The 20,000-nt window shown below is 34.5% G+C and overlaps 2 protein-coding genes across 4 annotated transcripts in view; one reads left to right on the top strand and one right to left on the bottom strand.

Moving 5' to 3' along the window:
• The window catches only part of LOC125652410 (uncharacterized), a 22,919-nt gene extending 9,328 nt beyond the window's left edge, over window positions 1–13,591 (bottom strand). The window contains exons 1-13 of the mRNA XM_048881604.2: window positions 13,268–13,591; window positions 11,014–11,192; window positions 10,649–10,719; window positions 10,264–10,430; window positions 9,201–9,295; window positions 7,999–8,108; window positions 5,117–5,219; window positions 3,091–3,177; window positions 2,105–2,195; window positions 1,638–1,689; window positions 1,375–1,484; window positions 883–1,052; window positions 575–684 (exon numbers count right to left, since the gene is read on the bottom strand). Coding sequence (XP_048737561.2) covers window positions 575–684; window positions 883–1,052; window positions 1,375–1,484; window positions 1,638–1,689; window positions 2,105–2,195; window positions 3,091–3,177; window positions 5,117–5,219; window positions 7,999–8,108; window positions 9,201–9,295; window positions 10,264–10,430; window positions 10,649–10,719; window positions 11,014–11,192; window positions 13,268–13,565 — 1,643 coding nt within the window. The 5' untranslated portion in view covers window positions 13,566–13,591. The remainder of the gene's footprint in view (window positions 1–574; window positions 685–882; window positions 1,053–1,374; window positions 1,485–1,637; window positions 1,690–2,104; window positions 2,196–3,090; window positions 3,178–5,116; window positions 5,220–7,998; window positions 8,109–9,200; window positions 9,296–10,263; window positions 10,431–10,648; window positions 10,720–11,013; window positions 11,193–13,267) is intronic.
• A 4-nt stretch (window positions 13,592–13,595) lies between these two features.
• The window catches only part of LOC125652407 (5'-3' exoribonuclease 2-like), a 59,878-nt gene continuing 53,473 nt past the window's right edge, over window positions 13,596–20,000 (top strand). For all 3 annotated transcript variants that reach the window (XM_048881597.2, XM_056164941.1, XM_056164942.1), the window contains exons 1-2: window positions 13,596–14,015; window positions 19,359–19,486. In XM_048881597.2, the coding sequence (XP_048737554.1) occupies window positions 13,941–14,015; window positions 19,359–19,486 (203 nt within the window). In that variant the 5' untranslated portion in view covers window positions 13,596–13,940. The remainder of the gene's footprint in view (window positions 14,016–19,358; window positions 19,487–20,000) is intronic.

The following is a 20,000-nucleotide window of genomic DNA, read 5'->3' as shown; positions in this document are numbered from 1 at the left end:
AGAAATAAAGTTCTTGTTTTCGTGGATAATGCAGGGTAACCTAGGTCTTGCAATATTGTTGAAATATAAAAGCTTCAGCTATTACCTTGACTTTTGTATTTCAAAACAACATTTCTCAACCTCTGCAGTTATCATGCAACATCCACAAAAACATGTACTTTACTTCATACATAAATTAAAGATGACCACTGATTCTGAGATGTTAAAGATGACCAGTGATTTTGAGATGAACAGGATTATTTTTAGTAGCCAATACTTGCCCATCTTTATATCAGAAATAAGGGATCTGGTTTCAAGTCTTTTACACACTATTTCCATTGAAGAGACTATGACTTGAAATAATATATGGATTTTCCCCTGAATGTACAATTTAACATTTATCTAAAATCAATTTCAAGAAAACAGGAATTTTTAATCAAGTATGAAATACTGTATAAATCTAAGAGGTCAGTTTCTCCACCACCAGCAGCATTACACTTTACATATACCTTTATCTTTTGTAGAAATTAGTGGAAATAATTGTGGTTGATTTGTTTTAGACCTTCAATTCTTATTTGATAAATGAGTTCATTACCCATCAGCAAGCTCCCATGGCTCTGAAGGTTTCCTAAACTGGTGGTCCATACATCCTCCACCTCTGGAGCCCCTCAGCATCTTTGGAGCAAGAGACCCACAGGAGTACATCTGTAAATCAGATAGAAGCTATACTTTAAGCATCACCGCCATTTGAATTTTATTATTTTATCTGAAAATCCAATCATAAAAATACAATGTACATGTATCTTGCAATTTTACCTGTGTATAAATCTTTATAATACAGAGTATTTGTATATCAGTTGTGTAATTCCTATAAAAATACATGTACCTGTATCTACATTTTACCTGTTTGTCTGTGTGTAGGTCCATGTCATTGTCCCGTAACTTTTTGACCACACTGTATGTAGCCGGTCCTTTATCTAGGTCACTATACTTTTCTGTGGTCTCAGGCTGGTTCTTTATCCCTTCTATCCCTTCTTTTACTTTTTTCAAAATCTCTTCGTGGCTTTCCTGACCTAATAACATTTAATCTAAAACTTACTTACTGTACAATGTACATGTAGGTTGGGTGTCTAATGTTCAATGTCAAAACCAAATGGAAAAATATGTTTATAACAGGTAAATGTATGAATTCACTCCTTTTACCAATCTTGCCTCTTTTAAATGAACAATTGATTGATTTATCAACCCAATGAAATTCAATAGTCATTTTCATACTTTCCATAATGTGCAATATAATTAAGAAATTTGGAGTCATTTGTGACGAGGGAAAAAAAATCCTAGAACTTGTTACCCCATTTCCCACCTTAAAAAAACCTTTGATAATTTTTTTTTTACCATAGACTTGTGCAACATTGGCAATTGCCAGTGCTGCTCCTTGTCGAACTGAAGGGATATTATCCTGTAGGTTACTATAGAACAAAGGGTACAATGCAGGCATGGAGCTCCTGTTGAAAGAAAGAGTTTGAGCTTTAGAAAACAAATCGTGGACGTACACATTTTTCATTCAAACTCTTGATCTGATATCCATGAGTACAATGTATTCAGATATTAAATCATAATATTTAACGAGTTTGTAGATGAAATCTGTATACAGTTACCTTGATTCTTCTGGGAAACACAAAACAAAGTTTCCACATGCCACACAAGCAGCTGAAAAAGATGAACATTGAAAACTTCAGTATAATACAAGAATTTTTACAGAATATACAATGGATTCCTGAATCAAGCTTTAATGTATAACCTGGTACACAATATAAATGAACATACTGTAGACTCCTAAATATACGCAAGGAATTTATTATCACTCACGAAATAGAATTACTCGCTTTCAATTTTCTAATGCTTAAATACATGTAAGAACTCTTGATTAACAGATGATGTGTGAATTCATGTTCACGCCATTTGACATATGCAAGTCATTTCGCCATATTAAGTACTTACGTAAAATAAGAAATCTACAGTATTCAGATAAAATATCATAATTTGACAGGATTGCAAATTGATATTAAAGTGCTTATTACCAATATGCAAAGCACGTGTATATAAAGTAAAAAGTTCAACTTACCATCCCGAACAGGCCAACTGTCATCATTAAAACATATCAGAAGTGCCTCCAGAAGTTGTGGCACGAATGGTCTTACAAACTTCCTGTCTATCTGCAATGATTCATAATATATAAATACTGTATATTTATATTCTTCTATATTAAACACCCCAAAACAAATAAACAAACACATAAATAAAAATAAAATCTACTAGTCAGAAAGGGACCTGCAATGAATATTTACGTGTGTCATAGAAAGTGCTATTATCTTATCAATATTAATTTTTTTTAATTAAAGTCTCACAACTCCGTAATGACAAAGCCAATACATCTGAAAATTGAAAAGGGCTTTCCTCTGCCTAATCCAACTGTTCTGTATAAAATTTAGGGAAATCTTCACAAGAAAATTCAGTTATCCTGTGCCATACAAAGTGTTGATGGACAGACGAAGGATGGATGAACAGTCAGTGAATACTACCAACATCCTCCATATGGGGGTCCTAATTATGATAAAATATTAATAGTGGAGCTATTCTAAAGTACAATACTGATTAGCTACCACAGAAATCAAGGCTTAAACAAGAGGACTGAGTTAATGTTCAAAAGAATTTAAATTCATTTTATGCTACTTCCCCTGTATAGAGTTACATTTATCTCACATATTCACTTAAATTCATCCTTACACCCCATTCCATTTCACCTGTCTAGATCTACATAAGTCATTACATCAATCCTATGGACACTGTAAATAGTTATGCTGTGAGAGCAAGTGCTGATATGCAATGAAGTAACCACTCCATCATATTAGTTACATACTATTTTTAAACACTCTCCAATAGCATCTTTTAATATGTGTTAATTTCAAAGGAATCACCAGCACTGGGAAAAAATTAGTGCTTTACTGTTTAACACCCCTGTAATATTTCTCATTGTAATTTTCACCTTTCATGCTGTGTGACTGTTTAAGAATTCTGCCATTTCACTGTTTTTCACAGTGTCTCCCATACCTTTGATCCTAGTTCTGCTATGCATGCACAAGCTGCCTCCCTCACAGCATGGTTATCTGCCCCTGTTGCTTCAATGTAATATGACACCTATCAACAAAAAATAATATTCAGTCTTTATAACTTAATTCTTCTACATGTATGTGGAATTTCCAGATGGTGTAGAATTACGATATATAATCAAAGACGTTCTATCAAATATAAGAATTCAGTTCATTATGCATGTAGAAGTCACAAAACTTATCACTTCTTAGATGTGTAAGTCTGATGACTCACCAAATGTTCTTCTACAAATCAGAGAACACATGATGTACGCATTCCACTCACAAATCAGACAACACATGATGTACACATTCCAGTCACAAGTCAGACAACACATGATGTACACATTCCAGTCACAAATCAGACAACACATGATGTATGTATTCCAGTCACAAGTCAGACAACACATGATGTACGTATTCCACTCACAAATCAGACAACACATGATGTACACATTCCAGTCACAAATCAGACAACACATGATGTACACATTCCAGTCACAAATCAGACAACACACGATGTACACATTCCAGTCACAAGTCAGACAACACATGATGTACGTATTCCAGTCACAAGTCAGACAACACATGATGTACACATTCCAGTCACAAATCAGACAACACATGATGTACATATTCCAGTCACAAATCAGACAACACATGATGTACGTATTCCAGTCACAAGTCAGACAACACATGATGTACACATTCCAGTCACAAGTCAGACAACACATGACGTACACATTCCAGTCACAAATCAGACAACACATGATGTACGTATTCCAGTCACAAGTCAGACAACACATGATGTACGTATTCCAGTCACAAATCAGACAACACATGATGTATGTATTCCAGTCACAAATCAGACAACACATGATGTACACATTCCACTCACAAGTAAGACAACTCATCAAAGGTTACAAATCACCTGTTCGTTATACAAGTCAGACAACTCATCACATGTTACAAATCACCTGTTCTTTTTACAAGTCAGAGAACTCATCACATGTTGCAAAACATCTGTTCGTTTTACTATTCAGAAAACTTATCACATGTTACAAAGCACCTGTTCTTTTTACAAGTCAGATAACTCATCACATTATAAATCACCTGTTCTTTTTACCAGTCAGACAACTTATCACATGTTATAAATCACCTGTTCTTTTTACCAGTCAGAAAACTCATCACATGTTACAAAGCACCTGTTCTTTTTACCAGTCAGACAACTCATCACGTTATAAATCACCTGTTCTTTTTACCAGTCAGACAACTTATCACATGTTATAAATCACCTGTTCTTTTTACCAGTCAGAAAACTCATCACATGTTACAAAGCACCTGTTCTTTTTACCAGTCAGACAACTCATCACGTTATAAATCACCTGTTCTTTTTACCAGTCAGAAAACTCATCACATGTTACAAAGCACCTGTTCTTTTTATAAGTCAGACAACTCATCACATGTTATAAAGCACCTGTTCTTTACCAGTCAGACAACTCATCACATGTTATAAAGCACCTGTTCTTTACCAGTCAGACAACTCATCACATGTTATAAAGCACCTGTTCTTTACCAGTCAGACAACTCATCACATGTTATAAAGCACCTGTTCTTTACCAGTCAGACAACTCATCACATGTTATAAAGCACCTGTTCTTTACCAGTCAGACAACTCATCACATGTTATAAAGCACCTGTTCTTTACCAGTCAGACAACTCATCACATGTTATAAAGCACCTGTTCTTTACCAGTCAGAAAACTCATCACATGTTATAAAGCACCTGTTCTTTTTACAAGTCAGACAACTCATCATTTGTGGGAGTCTAATGATACACCAACATTCCATTCAAAACTTACAACAATTCATTAAGATTTACATCAAAGTCTGACAAATGACAATATGATCATATATACATGAATATCTATAGTCCATGTACAAATCAGAAAACTCGTAAGATGTTTTATGACTAGCTAGATAACTGACCACATAATCAATATACTTTTCCACCAGGTGTTTGCCATCGCCATCTGTCACCATACGCCAGGTGTCCTGAGAGTATATCCTAACCCCTTCTGCTACATAATACCTAAAAATAGTAAGCTTCCTCTCAGCATAATGCCTGTACACTGTACTCTACTGTTATAATTTCAAATTAGAATGACCCAGGATAATTTACATGTGCATATCAGAAGTGGATATTTGGAACTGTTCTAAAGAGTCTGTGATTACGGCTACATTAGTTAAACTTACACCAGTCTGCTTAATATACAGAGTACGGTACTTTTAAACAAGGTGTCCATGTTAGTTTATTGACTGAGGATCAATAATTCTTCTCATCATTCAAAGTGTGTTTGTACATTGTACATCTAATTTTGAATGAAATTTGTTATAAAAATCCACAATATATAGGCTTGTTAAGAAATAATACAATGAGGAAACAAATGTGTTTGTGAAACATTGATACCCTGGATAACAACAAAGTGAAACTTATTTTAGTGAATAATTTTCAAAGTAGATTAGAGAGCAAATTCAAGATCACATGGTCAGCAAATTTGGTACCAATGGACAGGTCTTCTCATAAGAAATGCAAATGCCAAGTACAAAAGAAGTGTCATACGGTTTAAAAGACATGGCTTATATTAAAAGTTTCTAAAAGTAGGTCAAAGGTCAATGTAAAGGTCACCAAGTTAAAGATTTGGTACAGATTGAAAGGTTTTGCCACATGGAATAACATGCCAAATATGAAAGCTGTACCTCTTATGTTTTAAAAGATATAACCTAGGTCAAAGTTGCTTTGAAATTTTCCAAAAACAAGAGGCCCATGGGCCACACTGCTCACCTAAGTCACCTTGGCCCATATTTAAAGATTTTCCCTATATATTTGCATGTAAAACTTTGATCTCTGTTGCAGTCCTAACTTACACCCGGGGGCCATGATTTTAACAAACTTGAATTTGCACTATGACAGGAACCTTTCGTGTAAATGTAAATTTCGCTGGCCCAATGGTTCTTGAGAAGATTTTTAAAGATTTTTTCTATATCTTTGTATGTAAAATTTTGATCCCCTATTGTAGCCCCATCTTACCCCTGGGGATCATGATTTTAACAAACTTGAATCTGCATTATGTCAGGAAGCTTTCATGTAAATTTGTACTTTCCTGGTGCAGTGGTTCTACAGAAGAAGATTTTTAAAGATTTTACCTATATGTAAAATTTTGATTCCCTATTGTGGCCCCATCCTACCCCTGGGGATCATGATTTTAACAAACTTGAATCTGCACTATGTCAGAAAACTTTCATGTAAATATCAGCTTTTCTGGCTCAGTGGTTCTAGAGAAGATCTTTAAAAGATTTTCCTTATATATTTGTATGTTAAATTTTGATTCCCTATTGTGGCCCCATCAAACCTCCGGGGGCCATGATTTTAAAAAATTTGAATCTGCATTATGTCAGGAAGCTTTCATATTAATTTCAGCTCTTCTGGCCTAATGGTTCTTGAGAAGATTTTTAAATGACCCCACCCTATTTTTACATTTTTATGATTATGTCCCCATTGAAGGGGACAATGCCCTATATTTGAAGAAACTTGATGCTTTTTGCCAAGTTTGGTTGAAATTGGCCCAGTGGTTCTGGAGAAGAAGTCAAAAATGTAGAAAGTTTACAGACAGACAGATGGACAGATGATGGACAACAGGCAATCAGAAAAGCTTTCAGCTCAGGTGAGTTAACTAGGTCAGTGGTCAAGGTCACAAGGTCAACATATCTGGTATCGTTGGAAAGGTCATCTCACAAGAAATGCACATAATTAATAGAAACAGTGCCTCTTACGATTTGAAAGATATGGCTTATATTTGAATTTTCTAAAAGTTGGTCAAAGGTCAATAATGTTAAGGTCTCCAGGTCAAAGATTTTGGTGTCAATGGAAAGTCTTGCTACAAGGAATACACATACAAAATATGAACAGTTTACCTCTTATGGTGTAAAAGATATAACCAAGGTTAAAGTTTTTAGCCATAGACAGACAGATTTGATTCATGGGGCATAAAAATAGAAAAGAACTCCAATCAAAGTCCAGCTGGACAGATAGGGTATAATTTCAACCAGCCCGCAGAAAATTTTACCAGTCCAATAGAGTTTTTCAGAAATAATTAAATATATTTCGTTCATGTTATTAAAATAAAATAACGGAATTTAACTTGATATGCCTAAGACAATATTATAACACTTATGTGAGATTTATATTTACTAATCTGGTTCGTCTGATATCTACAGAGGAATGCCTGGCATATTGTTTTTTTTATAGCAGATGAACCTGAACTTTGCCACTGTTTCTGTAGAATGAGATTAGTTATGTAAATAAGGGAATTTTTAAACGTATCAGTGATTCAGATTAGAAGCGATCTCAAGGTCACAATATAATATGACTATTACCTTTGCGCATAATACATGTATATATTAAAACTGGAGAGTAATTTGCTATCATAAAGGAATAATATATAATCATTTGACAAGAAATGTTTTCACGTACACAGCTTATCACTTGATAACAATAGTAAATAACGACAAACTATTATGACACTTTCCCCACGATGCAACTATCAGAACCTGTACGTTGTGACGTACTTTTTCATTGTGACGTCATATGGTGCGAAGTGCACAGAGGTACATTTATTACAGCCTGTGATTTTTCTCGGATAACCTTAACTTAGCTGCGTATCAAGTTCCTCTGTATTCATATGACCATTATTTTCAACTGCTGCATGTTAATGAGAAAAGCATATATTACAATTAGTAAAGGCAAAAGCTTTGGTAATGTAAATATTTCACTTAGTCAGTATAAATCTGGATTAAATTAGTTTTAATACCTGTTAAGACACATCCTCGGTATTAATGTAGGGTAAAACTTGGCCTTGGCCTCTTCAGTTGGTAAACTTTGAAGGAATTTCCTGGTTGCCACACTAGATGCTAACCGAACCTAGTCCAAACACAAATAACAATAACTTAAGAGTATAAAGCTTCAATGTTAATTTTTAGACAAAGATTCTGGTAAAACAGATTTTTAGAAATAATGATACTATACCATTTCATGTGAGTCATCTTAATTGCTTACATTAATATAAGAATTTCTATTTTAGATCTGATAGAATATAACTTGTAAGATCTTTAATTAATCTTCTGAATTCAGGAACTTTATGACTAAGGCCTAAAAACTTAATTACTTGGTTCTCAGGCCCGCCCGCATCTCTTTCAACAATGTGCATTACCCATTTTTATCATTAAATGAATAAAATAAAATTTCTCTCATGCGCTCATAGGTGCTAAAAAAAAAAATTTGGAAACCCCGACCGCATTTTAGATACAATGTTTGACAAATGTCTGGATGATACAGACATGTGGCCTAGTTGAAAATCGCCGAGTTACATGTAACAGCTTAGTTTTGGCACAATGACATTGATTTTCAGTGCAGATCCGAAAAGGATCAAGGATAATACTTCCGTGGCATATAGTTGGTGGATTTTCAGATGCATGTTCCATGCTAGAACTATATAATTCCATAAGAGATGGTTCCCTCCACCTAGGAACTAGTTGGACGTTTCCTGAGAAGTTTGGTGATATTCCGATTTCAGTAAGTGTCGGAAAATAAAAAACTGACATGTTTGACATTGTGATGGCCAATATGAATGTTGTCCAAACAGTGTCACTGTTTGGGCATTATGTGAGAATTAACTTAATGGAAGTAAAAGACCCTAAATAAAGCATCGCCTGTAGTGAAAGGCCTAATGAACCGGGGACGGAGGCGTCTGACACAGAATCTGAATCTAGTATGTAAAAATAACATGCTTGATTTCTTTGTTCAATGTTTATTGGATTAAATAATGGGAGTTTTGAAATAAAATTTTTAAAAAATCCCTCGTCTGTTTTTTATGAGGTAAAAAGTAAAAAATAAAAAAAATTGCCTCCCTCCCTCATTTATTTTTGACAAAACTGGCCTGAGAACCAAGTAATTGATTTTTTTGTTGCCTAAATGACAGATTTTTGTGCTCAAACTTGAAACCTATTCTTTTACCTGACTCCAGTTGTCTGCTAGTCCTTTAGCCATATACTTGGCAAACTGGTCACCATGGCGATACACAGCATTTTCTTCCTCCAAACTCAGAGTCTCTGTTGATAAGGAAATATATTTATCGATTTTTAATTTACCAATGCTAGAAATGAATCAACTGAAAATCAAATGAAATACTCTTATACATAACTTATGATAAGAACAGTGCTCATATTGCAAAACATGCCTGTCCAACATATTCAGAAAAGTAATACTGGTACATGTAGTAATCAAAGAAAAGATTAACATACATTCATTGGTCAAAATATGACTCTGACAGTGTTCTTTCAGCATTGTCTCCATTATCTAAGAGTATGTATGTTCCAAGATGGCCTTGTCAAAATATCAAAGAAACATTTCACTAGGTAATAAAGTATAACATTACTTTTCGAAATATACTTGGCATCAATACCATGGAGAACATAAACATCAAGTTTGATGATCCTACCCATATCAGTACTATTTTGATGATCCTACCCAGTACTATTTTGCCTTCATGATTACCCATGAAAGTAGGACCTTGACCTTGAGAAATAATAGGCATCTTTCTCTCACCACAGGGAACAGGTGTACAAGATTTGATTACCCTAGCCTTATTAATACATTTTTTTATCCTTCCCATGTGGTGCTGATGGATGAAATGACAGGCAGACACAATACACCATACCATTATACAACCAAGTCATGATGGCTGAACAAATATGATTATCCTAGCCTTTAATATTGATACTGTTTCTATCTTGGTTTGTGCCTATAAATTTACCCATGCAAGTCGACCATGTATACCATGTTTTATGATCTGCATTATAAATACTATTTTAATCTGACCTACAAGGTACTGACAGATGGACAGACATGCAGATGCATTGCAATATATATGTTACCATAATACAAACTGTCTAAGACAGGCAAATAAAAAGTAAACAGCAATGCTGAGGCAATACATGACTAAGACAATACATGACTAAGGCAGACTGCAGACCTTACACTAACCTTTGCCCTTGACTCCTATTGACCTTACACTAACCTTTGCCCTTGACTCCTATTGACACAAGTGATGCACACACATAATATCCTGTCTCTCGGACAAAGCGATTTGTGTGGTCAAGTGCTTGGAAAATCAAGTTCAGTAACTCTTGGTCGACACAGTCATTAAAAAGGTGTCCACAATTGTCCACTATACTTTGCAAGCACCTGTAAATCAAGAAATTATCAAAACCGAGTATACAAATCAGGTTTCAAGTAGAAATGAATATTAGTACCCAGTAAACTGATCATAATGTTAACAATAGTGCTGATTCTACACACATACATGCATTCAATAAAAACAAAAACCCATGAATGTTTATTCCTTTCCCCAAACAATTCATAATATAACGACACATTTAGATCTTTTTTATACAGACACTCACTTCATCCAGGTCTCCAGAGATTTCCATCCTGCTGTATCATGAAATATCTGCTCTGCATCCACAGAACTTTTCTGTAATGAATGAAATAGTCAATCTATATCATGAATGATAAAAAAGTTTTTCTAAAAATTTCACGTTTATGGACTTTACTTGTATACCATAACCTATATACTTTAAAATAAAATACTTACTGCTTAGAAATGTGGTTATAAACTTGTACAACTAATAAAAGACATTGTTACTTAAGTTTCCCCAATACCAAGATGCAAGACTCCTAATACCGAAGTGTAAGATTTTTAACACAGAGATGTCAAATTTTGAACATCGAGATGACACTGAATCCATGACACAGATCTACATCTCACCCTTGCTGGAGAACTACTGAGTTTTTCCATCAGCTTCTCAGTCTCCTCCTGCTCCTGCTGGCTAGAGACTGACAATCTCTCACGCTCCAGGTTGCTGCGAATTCCTTCTAAAATTGCAGACTTGGAATTCTCATACACCGCAGGTCCCACTATTTTACATAATGCACCCAATGTTTCTCCTGAAAGGAATTCGACAATTGAATTCAAAAGGAAGATTTCCTACAGGTACAAGAAGCAAATAAGCTGATTAAGTCCAAGGTTCAATATGCATACCATTCTCAATTTTTCAAACACATTTTCTTCAGTTCATTGACGATTAGAAAGACAGAATCAAAGGATGCAACCTGATACCAGCATTTTACTCATCTTACATTGATATTTTGTCTGACAGTGCTGTGAATCGCATTATATTTCTATGAGTTTGCTTTGCGAGATTGCATTCTTGATGATTTTTGGTTTTTCTTTTCTTTATTTTTTTGGTGTGAATGGCAACACTTAAAACAAGACACCCAGAACAAGTTCTATAATGTGCATTTTCGCAATTCCTGATGTTGGGAATGTTCAAACTATAATTGAATTATGTCCGTTATCACATTGTTATGGGAGATTTAAAATTCTTTTAATATGGGATATTGGAACTATAAAATTTGGAACTTCAGAAAAAGAAGTTACAAAAATGATGTATCACTTGTGCAACTTGAACATACAAATTAGTGTTGCTAACAACTCATTTCTCATACAAAAATATCTGATTACTTTTTTAGAATGTCGCTAGCAAATACCCTAGTACCAAAAGCATAAGTTATTAATTTAAATTCCTGATATTTGGTAGCGGATACAAAACAAACAAGATGTGTTTGTGAAATACAAATGCCCACGATAATGGCCAATTCCAAAGATGGCCAATGTCACAAGGACAAATATCTTGGTACCAGTAGAAAGATCTTGTCACAAGAAATGCTCATGTGCTATATGAAAGCTCTAATATTTACCATTTAGAAGTTATGACCAATGTGAAATTATTTAAAAGTAGGTCTAACTCCAAGGTCAAGGGTCAAACATTTTGGTACCCACAGAAAGGTCTTGTCACAAGGAATACTCAAGTGAAATATCAAAGCTCTAGCACTTACTGTTCAAAAGTTAATGGCAAAGTCAAAGTTTCAGACAGAATTACAGACAGGACAAAAACAATATGCTCCCCCCCCCCCCCCCAAATCTTCGATCTCGGGGGCAAAACCATTTATTTCCTCTACCGTATGTACATGATGTAGATATTTACTTGGCGAGCTTTTCTCGAGTCATTATAACAACCAACCGCTATAATATGATTAAAAAATTTTGATTTTTAAAAATAATCACAATTTATGCATCAATCTCCAGACACGTACAATTGTGAAAATGCAAGGTTGAGCCGATCAATTGTGACCCTCCTTTTCGTGTGACAGAACTACTTTCCTTGCTACATGTGACAAAAATTTTTCATACAGATATGATGGCAACTTTTTTCTCTGTTTGTTCCCCACAACTTTGAAAAATGATGTTAGGTGCCTAGACCCACTATATCTGATAGTAACGTGCACTTCATTCATGAATAGTTGCCCAAGTTAATAAAGAAATCGTGATCTCATTGGACAGACTAAATATTAAAACCTCGCCTGAATCGGAAATGAAATACTGGTTCTGATATCCCATATTGATGGATGAAGAATAGGTTGCCTCAATGAATTCTTTAATGAAATTAGGCCTGAATCGAGGGAAGGGTCAAAATGTTGTTGCACACATGGGTTATTTATTGTGGGCAAAGCCCTCTCATGACCTGAAGAGCCTAATCACTAGGCATTTCACCCCTTTTGGGCCTCTAGCTGTTTTACAAAATGAGGCGACGCATGCCGAATGCGCTAAAGTAACTGTTTATCATGGAGGCCAATTTGACAGCTAAAGGATGTATTGTTTGAAATGAAGACGATTATCATTGCTTTAGTGTGGAATTGAATGGTTTCAATTGTATTCCCTTGCGGAAAAATAATTTATGGATTGATTTATTAAAGTTTTCGGACAATTCACATCAAATGTAAGCTGAAATAAATTCAAACCAAAGCGTGACTGATTTCCCACATACTTTATGAAGGCTTGGACAGAAACGAAGGGGATAGGAACGACCGAATATAAATAACCCCGTTTCCACAGAAATTACATACCCCACCCCATTGAATACATATGCTGATATGTATTATTTTATTATTTTTAAAGAGACCTGCAGCAATCCGAACTCTAAATTCGTTATTGTCCAAGTACTTCAGAGCTTGAGACCGCATGTCAACGGCGAAGTCATCGGAACTCTTTCCACATGTCAACAGAGCCTTGGCTGCCATCAAACCCCCATGTTTCTTCTCCCACGAAGAATCCTCTATAAAAAGTTTCGACACATCTTGTTCAAGGCTGTTCACATCCTCGCTTTCCAGAGAATCAATATGTTTGACAAAACTGTGAAACCCTCTATCTCGCTCTAGTTTTTGCGAGCTACAAAGCTCTCGAATGATCTGATCCGCCATGTTGTTTCTGTTTAGTAAAACTTCTTACAATAGATCTGATTGGACAATTGTGAGCTATAATTTTAAAAACCTAGTGCGGAAAAGGAAAAGGAATTTCTGAAATAAGTAATTAGTAGAGAAACATCAGTATTTAGATTGATTTTATTGAAAATGTAACCAAAAACAATACTGGTGTACCTATCTTTATTATTTTTTTTATTAAATATAAACTTACACGGAATGTTTTTAGTTACTATTACTTAAAAACCCTAAAGTTAACCAATCAAAATCTATTTCACGGATAACAAAGGAAGTTGAGAAACAAATTCGGACTTTTAAGAAAAAAGAGAAACTGAGTAGCGTGCCGCAACTGGCAGCTGAATTTTAAAGCCAACAATGGGTGTCCCGGCATTTTTCCGTTGGCTTAGTCGAAAAAATCCAACTATAATCGTGCATTGTATTGAGGAGAAGGTGAATATTATTTTTTTAAGGGTTTTATACAATGCTCATTTGTAATGTTTGATGAATATTTCACAGGATTTCTAGACGTTCCGTCCCATAATCAATCCGTCCCTTAGTCGATCCCTTCCATTACCGATCCGTCCCTAGACTATCCGTCCCCTAGTTAATACGTCCCCTAGTCGATCCGGCCCAGAAAAAATAATATTTTTCCAAGTGCTATTTACAGTACTGAATTGGTTTAATTCACCTGCGTATTTCATCTTCATGGAAGATGTGTGCCGCTGATATCTTCTGTCATTAGGTAGTCATCCTTTAATATGCTCTATGGTATTTATGGCTTGATTGCAGACTAATTATCACGCGTAATGTATATTAATCTTCTTGAGACTGTTTATCATAACAAATGTCTCTTCTTTTAAAAGCAAGAAAAACATACTTTGCCAAAGCATTTAAGGTAGCTCCATCCTCATGTGACTTATCAATATTAATGGTTAAAAGTGGAAAAACTTTATCAATTTCCACTCAATATAGTTTAATTTAATTAATAACCAAAGAAAATGTATATGTTGCCACCTTTTTAAAGATGTCAGACATACAAAAACAGAAGTATATATTAACATCAGAAAATCTCACATTTTCGTTAAACAGAATAATAAAAATAGATAAAAACTTGCTGAAATGACAAAATCTAAATATCAACAGTTTTGAAAAAAAAACCCTGCTAATTCATAAATATGTATCGATTAATCATGGACATTAGGGAAACCAACGTATAATAAACATCCAGTTGAGGAAATTCCAGTACAGGAGTTATTGCCCTTGACAACATTTTTTAAATCATAAATAATTAATTATCTATGGAAAATATAAACTTTTTTCAGTATTAACAGTTTACCAGATTTTTTATTATATCCATTAAATAATATTCCTCAGAAAGACATATCTCTATCATGCGCAAAGTTTAATTTATTAAGATTTTGCAAAAATCTATGACGTCACATGAGGATCGATCAACCTTAAGGTATTTGTTCCTCCATATTGAAATGAGCTTTCAGTATTTCCCAAAAAGAAGAGATGTTTTGATATTTGACAGCTTTTTCTAAGATCATTATGCACATCACAATATTTGATAAAGTGGACTTCATTTTCCATACAAAGAATACCTTTTGTTTTTAGACAAAATTGACATACTCTGTCATTTCTTGGAATATTTCTATAACTTCTAATAGTCAGGTTACTGTAATCTCGTAATTAATGATCAAAGGTTGCACAACAATGCAGTTATATAAACTGTTTTCATTAAGGTGTTTTCACAATGATCAGTGGACATGGGACACACATTTACATTGATTGCTATACATAGTTGAATAACGATGTTTTCACAATAATTAATGAGCACACATTTTCATAACCATCACACTTCAAACAAAAATTATAAATAAACAATTTTATTTACACGTCTAACTTCGGCAGTTATCTAATTTTGATAACTATAACTGCAATATATGTACAAAAACTACCCTTTTTTTTAAGTAATAATCATTTGTTATGTCTTTGATAAAAAAAAAAAAATGGAGGGGCTGGATCGACTAAGCAAAATGGGCCAAATCGACCATGGGACGGACCGTCGTGGGACGGAACAACCTGCTACCTTTCACACAAGTAACTATAAGTTTGTCGTGTTTTTATTTCATTTTGATTCTCGTTTGATTATCATCGGCAAAATATAATCCGAGATTTCGCTGACTCTGAACACAGGTATCTGAATTTTAATCAATGAATAAATATAAATAGGAAAAAAAACCTCTATTTATATATATTAATACACCAGATGTGCAACGACAGTTTGCCTCCCCCCTCCTCGAATTGAGTCCGATTTTATTATTAAATTTGCCGAAAGAAACCTATTTTCCCACACGGTTAAGGCCAACGACAAAAATTGTTGAGTTTCCGCTAACGTTCCAGAAAAAAATAGGGTAGGTAGGTAGGAAATAAATTTTTATTTTTTTAAATATTTTATTTTTTCAAAGTATGCAAAAAAACATTGTAAACTCTAGTATAACAAGTTAAATGTTCTATTGAATTTTATACTTTCAAAATAAAATTTTGCTTAAATTGCATTGCAAGTAAACTTTCAATAATAACATTTCACCTGTTAATTGGCTGAGGATTATTTCCAGATGTTTTATAAAAAACAATATTTTTCAATAAAACATATCTAGCATAAAATGCAAAAGTAACTCCTTTATGCCACTATGCTATACAAGTACCAGATATATTGTTTCTACATTTATATTGGTTGTCATAGGAATACTACTATTGGATATGTTTGACAGGAAAATAGTGTGATGGTTTTGAAAAAAAATATTAAATCATCACCAAAATGTCAACATCATTAACATATTTCAAGTTTAATTACATTTCTGAGTGTATTTTCAATCTAAATGGAACAAGAGTAGGAAGACAGTCTGGGCAGATCCCACTTATCCTAATGGGATCCAACTCTCTTCCAGTTAAAACTGTTTACCGGACATAAATTTTTATTTAAAAAAAAAAGTCTGCACATCTTTGTTTCCTCTTGGCTCTCACCAACCATCAACAACTCGGATGTGTTCACTGCTTTATTTGCGGCCTTTTTCATAGTGTTTTCAGTTAGAACTGCAGCAGAAACCGTGGATGTGCATACAAATTTAACAGACTGGACATTCATGTCAGTCACTCTGCATTATGATCTCCATATACAGTAATGTCCGCTGAAGCGATAACATAATACAGTACATGGCTATAAATAGCCACGGTCTAAAAACACCATAGGAGTTGGCAATTTTAACAAAAGAAAGTCTTCTATGGAAGGATGACACTTGGCAAAGTCTCTCGACTGTCTGTTAACTTCAATTGTTAAATCACCGTTGCGTGAGGCACGCATGGAGGTACTAACCACTAGGTCAACCATCATGTCATGCTGTTAGTTACAAACATATCAATGTTGTTGAAACGCTTGACACAATACCATGCAATTTTGTACATCATTAAAGGGTTTGGGTGACTTCATCTCAATGTCTAATTAAAAAGAAAACCAAGAACCGGGAATACATTTTTTCCGGGAAAATGACGATTTTTTTTAAATATCGAAAAAAAATTCTAGGGTCGGGGCTATAATTTAGGGTCGGTCGGGTTAGCGGAAACACAACATATTTTATCAGTGGCCTAAGCTTAATCTCGGTTGAGATTCGGCTCGGCTGAATACAGATAAGATAAGTTTATTCCAATTTTGGGCCCAGAGGGCATAACAGTAAGACATTTTCTAAAGAAGGAAATTCAAAAAAGAAAGAAAGTTTACAACATTAACTACAGGTTACATAGACTGCAAACTGCATGTGGATGCAGCATGTTGGGGAAACAAGTACATACATATATGAATTGCTAATCATGTATATATACAAGTAAATGGACAGTATCAGTATTATACCAATATATGAATAATAAATTATAATGATTTTTTGCAGTTTTAAAGCATCACTTCTTTTTCTGAAAGTTTGCACTAAATATTCACTCAATTTGACAATTACGGGTTTGTCTTCATTAATCATCAACCAAGTAAATTTGTCCTTATTTGTTAGATAGATAAAATTTTTGTTGAGCTTGTACATGTATATACCATTAAAAAACATATTTCTCTCTTCAACATAGAATGGACAATCAGTAAGGAAATGAAATTCATCTTCTACACAATTAAGGTTACATAATTCACATATTCTTTTGTTTCTTTCTAAAGAAATCTGGCCAGAATTGGTTTTTGTAAATTCATATCTTCCTCTTTCAATTCGAAGGTCATGTGCACTAATTCGAAATCTACATAGAGTTTTTCTTAATTCTAGGGATTCTAAAAATATTTAACTTTCCATAGTAAAGTTTTCTTTACACGAAAAATATGTTGTGAGTTTTCCTGATTTCATACCCTCTTCACATCGTTTTGACCAGTAAAGTAAAAATTGTTTCCGTACCTGATTCTTCATTTGTTTTTTGAAAAATGAGAATTTGAGATTTTTACAATTGGGTACCAAAATGCCCATTTTTTCCTTAAAATAATTAATGTTTTTGTACCAACAATTTATATTATATGAATTCAGATTGATATTCTCTGTATAAGCACTGTATAACAGGGATGATTCTGGGCAATTCTCAAGTCTATGCCAATATAGTTTAGAATACATTTAGACTGACGCCTTCACCGAATCTTGGGGCAGTCCTTCATAATTCATGTCTGGAAATTTACTTTCAGCTTCGCCCAGTTCTAGCAATTGACATGGGGCAATAGGGGATCAGAATTGAACATACTAACATATTGGGGAAATCTTTAAAAATCTTCTCAAGAACCATAGGGCCAAAAAAGTTTACATTTACATGAAAGCTTTCTGACATAGTGCAGATTCAAGTTTGAGAAAATCCTGGTCCCTGGGGGTAGGTTGGGGCCACAATAGGGACCAAAGTTTTACATGCAAATATATATGGAAAATCTTTAGATATGGGCCAAGGTGACTCAAGTGAGCGATGTGGCCCATGGGCCTCTTGTTCCATGTTGGCCTGTGTAAGTTTTCAGTCTGTATCGTTGGTTTACCCATTAGCTAGATGTTCAACAAACAATTATTTCTCTAAATAAGCAAGGGGGTTATCCACAGTTTGAATAGGGTGTGCTTTGTGTGGAATAACCCACTTGTTGCCTGGTTGTTTGATTAAAGTATGCAGTTATTATTTGAACAAATTGTTCTGATAGTTTATGTACATATATTTGTTTGTCTTGTATCACAATTGCTGAGTAGTGGCACAAAAAAAATGCAATTGCTGAGTAGTGACACATATAAATGTAGTAGGGGTACTTGTGGGTAAAATTTTGTTTCCAAAAAGATTATTTTTATGTCATTTTTGGGCTGCAACCTCCTCTCTTGGAAAAAGTGCCATCTAAGGTTGTCATTCTGATAGGTTTAAACCTTAGAGCTAATTACACAAAAATAGTTCACTGAAAAGTGTAAACCTTAGGGCTAATTACACAGAAATAGTCCACTGAAAAGTGTAAACCTTAGAGCTAATTACACAAAAATAGTCCACTGAAAAGTGTAAACCTTGGGGCTAATTACACAGAAATAGTTCACTGAAAAGTGTAAACCTTAGAGCTAATTACACAAAAATAGTCCACTGAAAAGTGTAAACCTTGGGGCTAATTACACAGAAATAGTTCACTGAAAAGTGTAAACCTTAGAGCTAATTACACAAAAATAGTCCACTGAAAAGTGTAAACCTTAGAGTTATTTCTCAGAAGTGTTGTTCATTATTGTTTGTTGTTAATTTTTTTAGCCAAAGGAAGTCGATGGCGTCAAGATCCCTGTGGACACAAGCCAGTCTAATCCCAATGACTACGAGTTTGATAACCTCTACCTTGATATGAATGGGATTATCCACCCTTGTTGTCACCCAGAGGACAAGTAAGTTGTGTGTCTATTTTACTTCTTCTGTAAAGTCAAAGTGAGTATCAATGGTACAAATTTTAAAAAAAATCATTCAATCATGTCCCCCCTCCCCCCTCTTTCTCTCTACTTTTTCAAAAGTTCAGGGATAATGATTTTTGTCAGTCGGTGCATCAGTGTGTGACTTCCATCCCGCCCACAACCTTGTCAATTTACTTGTGACTGAGTGTGTGACTTCCATCCCGCCCACAACCTTGTCAATTTACTTGTGACTGAGTGTGTGACTTCCATCCTGCCCACAACCTTGTCAATTTACTTGTTACTGAGTGTGTGACTTCCATCCTGCCCACAACCTTGTCAATTTACTTGTGACTGAGTGTGTGACTTCCATCTTGCCCACAACCTTGTCAATTTACTTGTGACTGAGTGTGTGACTTCCATCTTGCCCACAACCTTGTCAATTTACTTGTGACTGAGTGTGTGACTTCCATCCTGCCCACAACCTTGTCAATTTACTTGTGACTGAGTGTGT

This window comes from Ostrea edulis, chromosome 5, assembly GCF_947568905.1.
Source record: "Ostrea edulis chromosome 5, xbOstEdul1.1, whole genome shotgun sequence".
NCBI classification, from domain to species: Eukaryota; Metazoa; Mollusca; class Bivalvia; order Ostreida; family Ostreidae; genus Ostrea; species Ostrea edulis.
The sequence above is the reverse complement of the archived record's forward strand: the minus strand, read 5'-3'. Positions and strand labels throughout refer to the sequence as shown.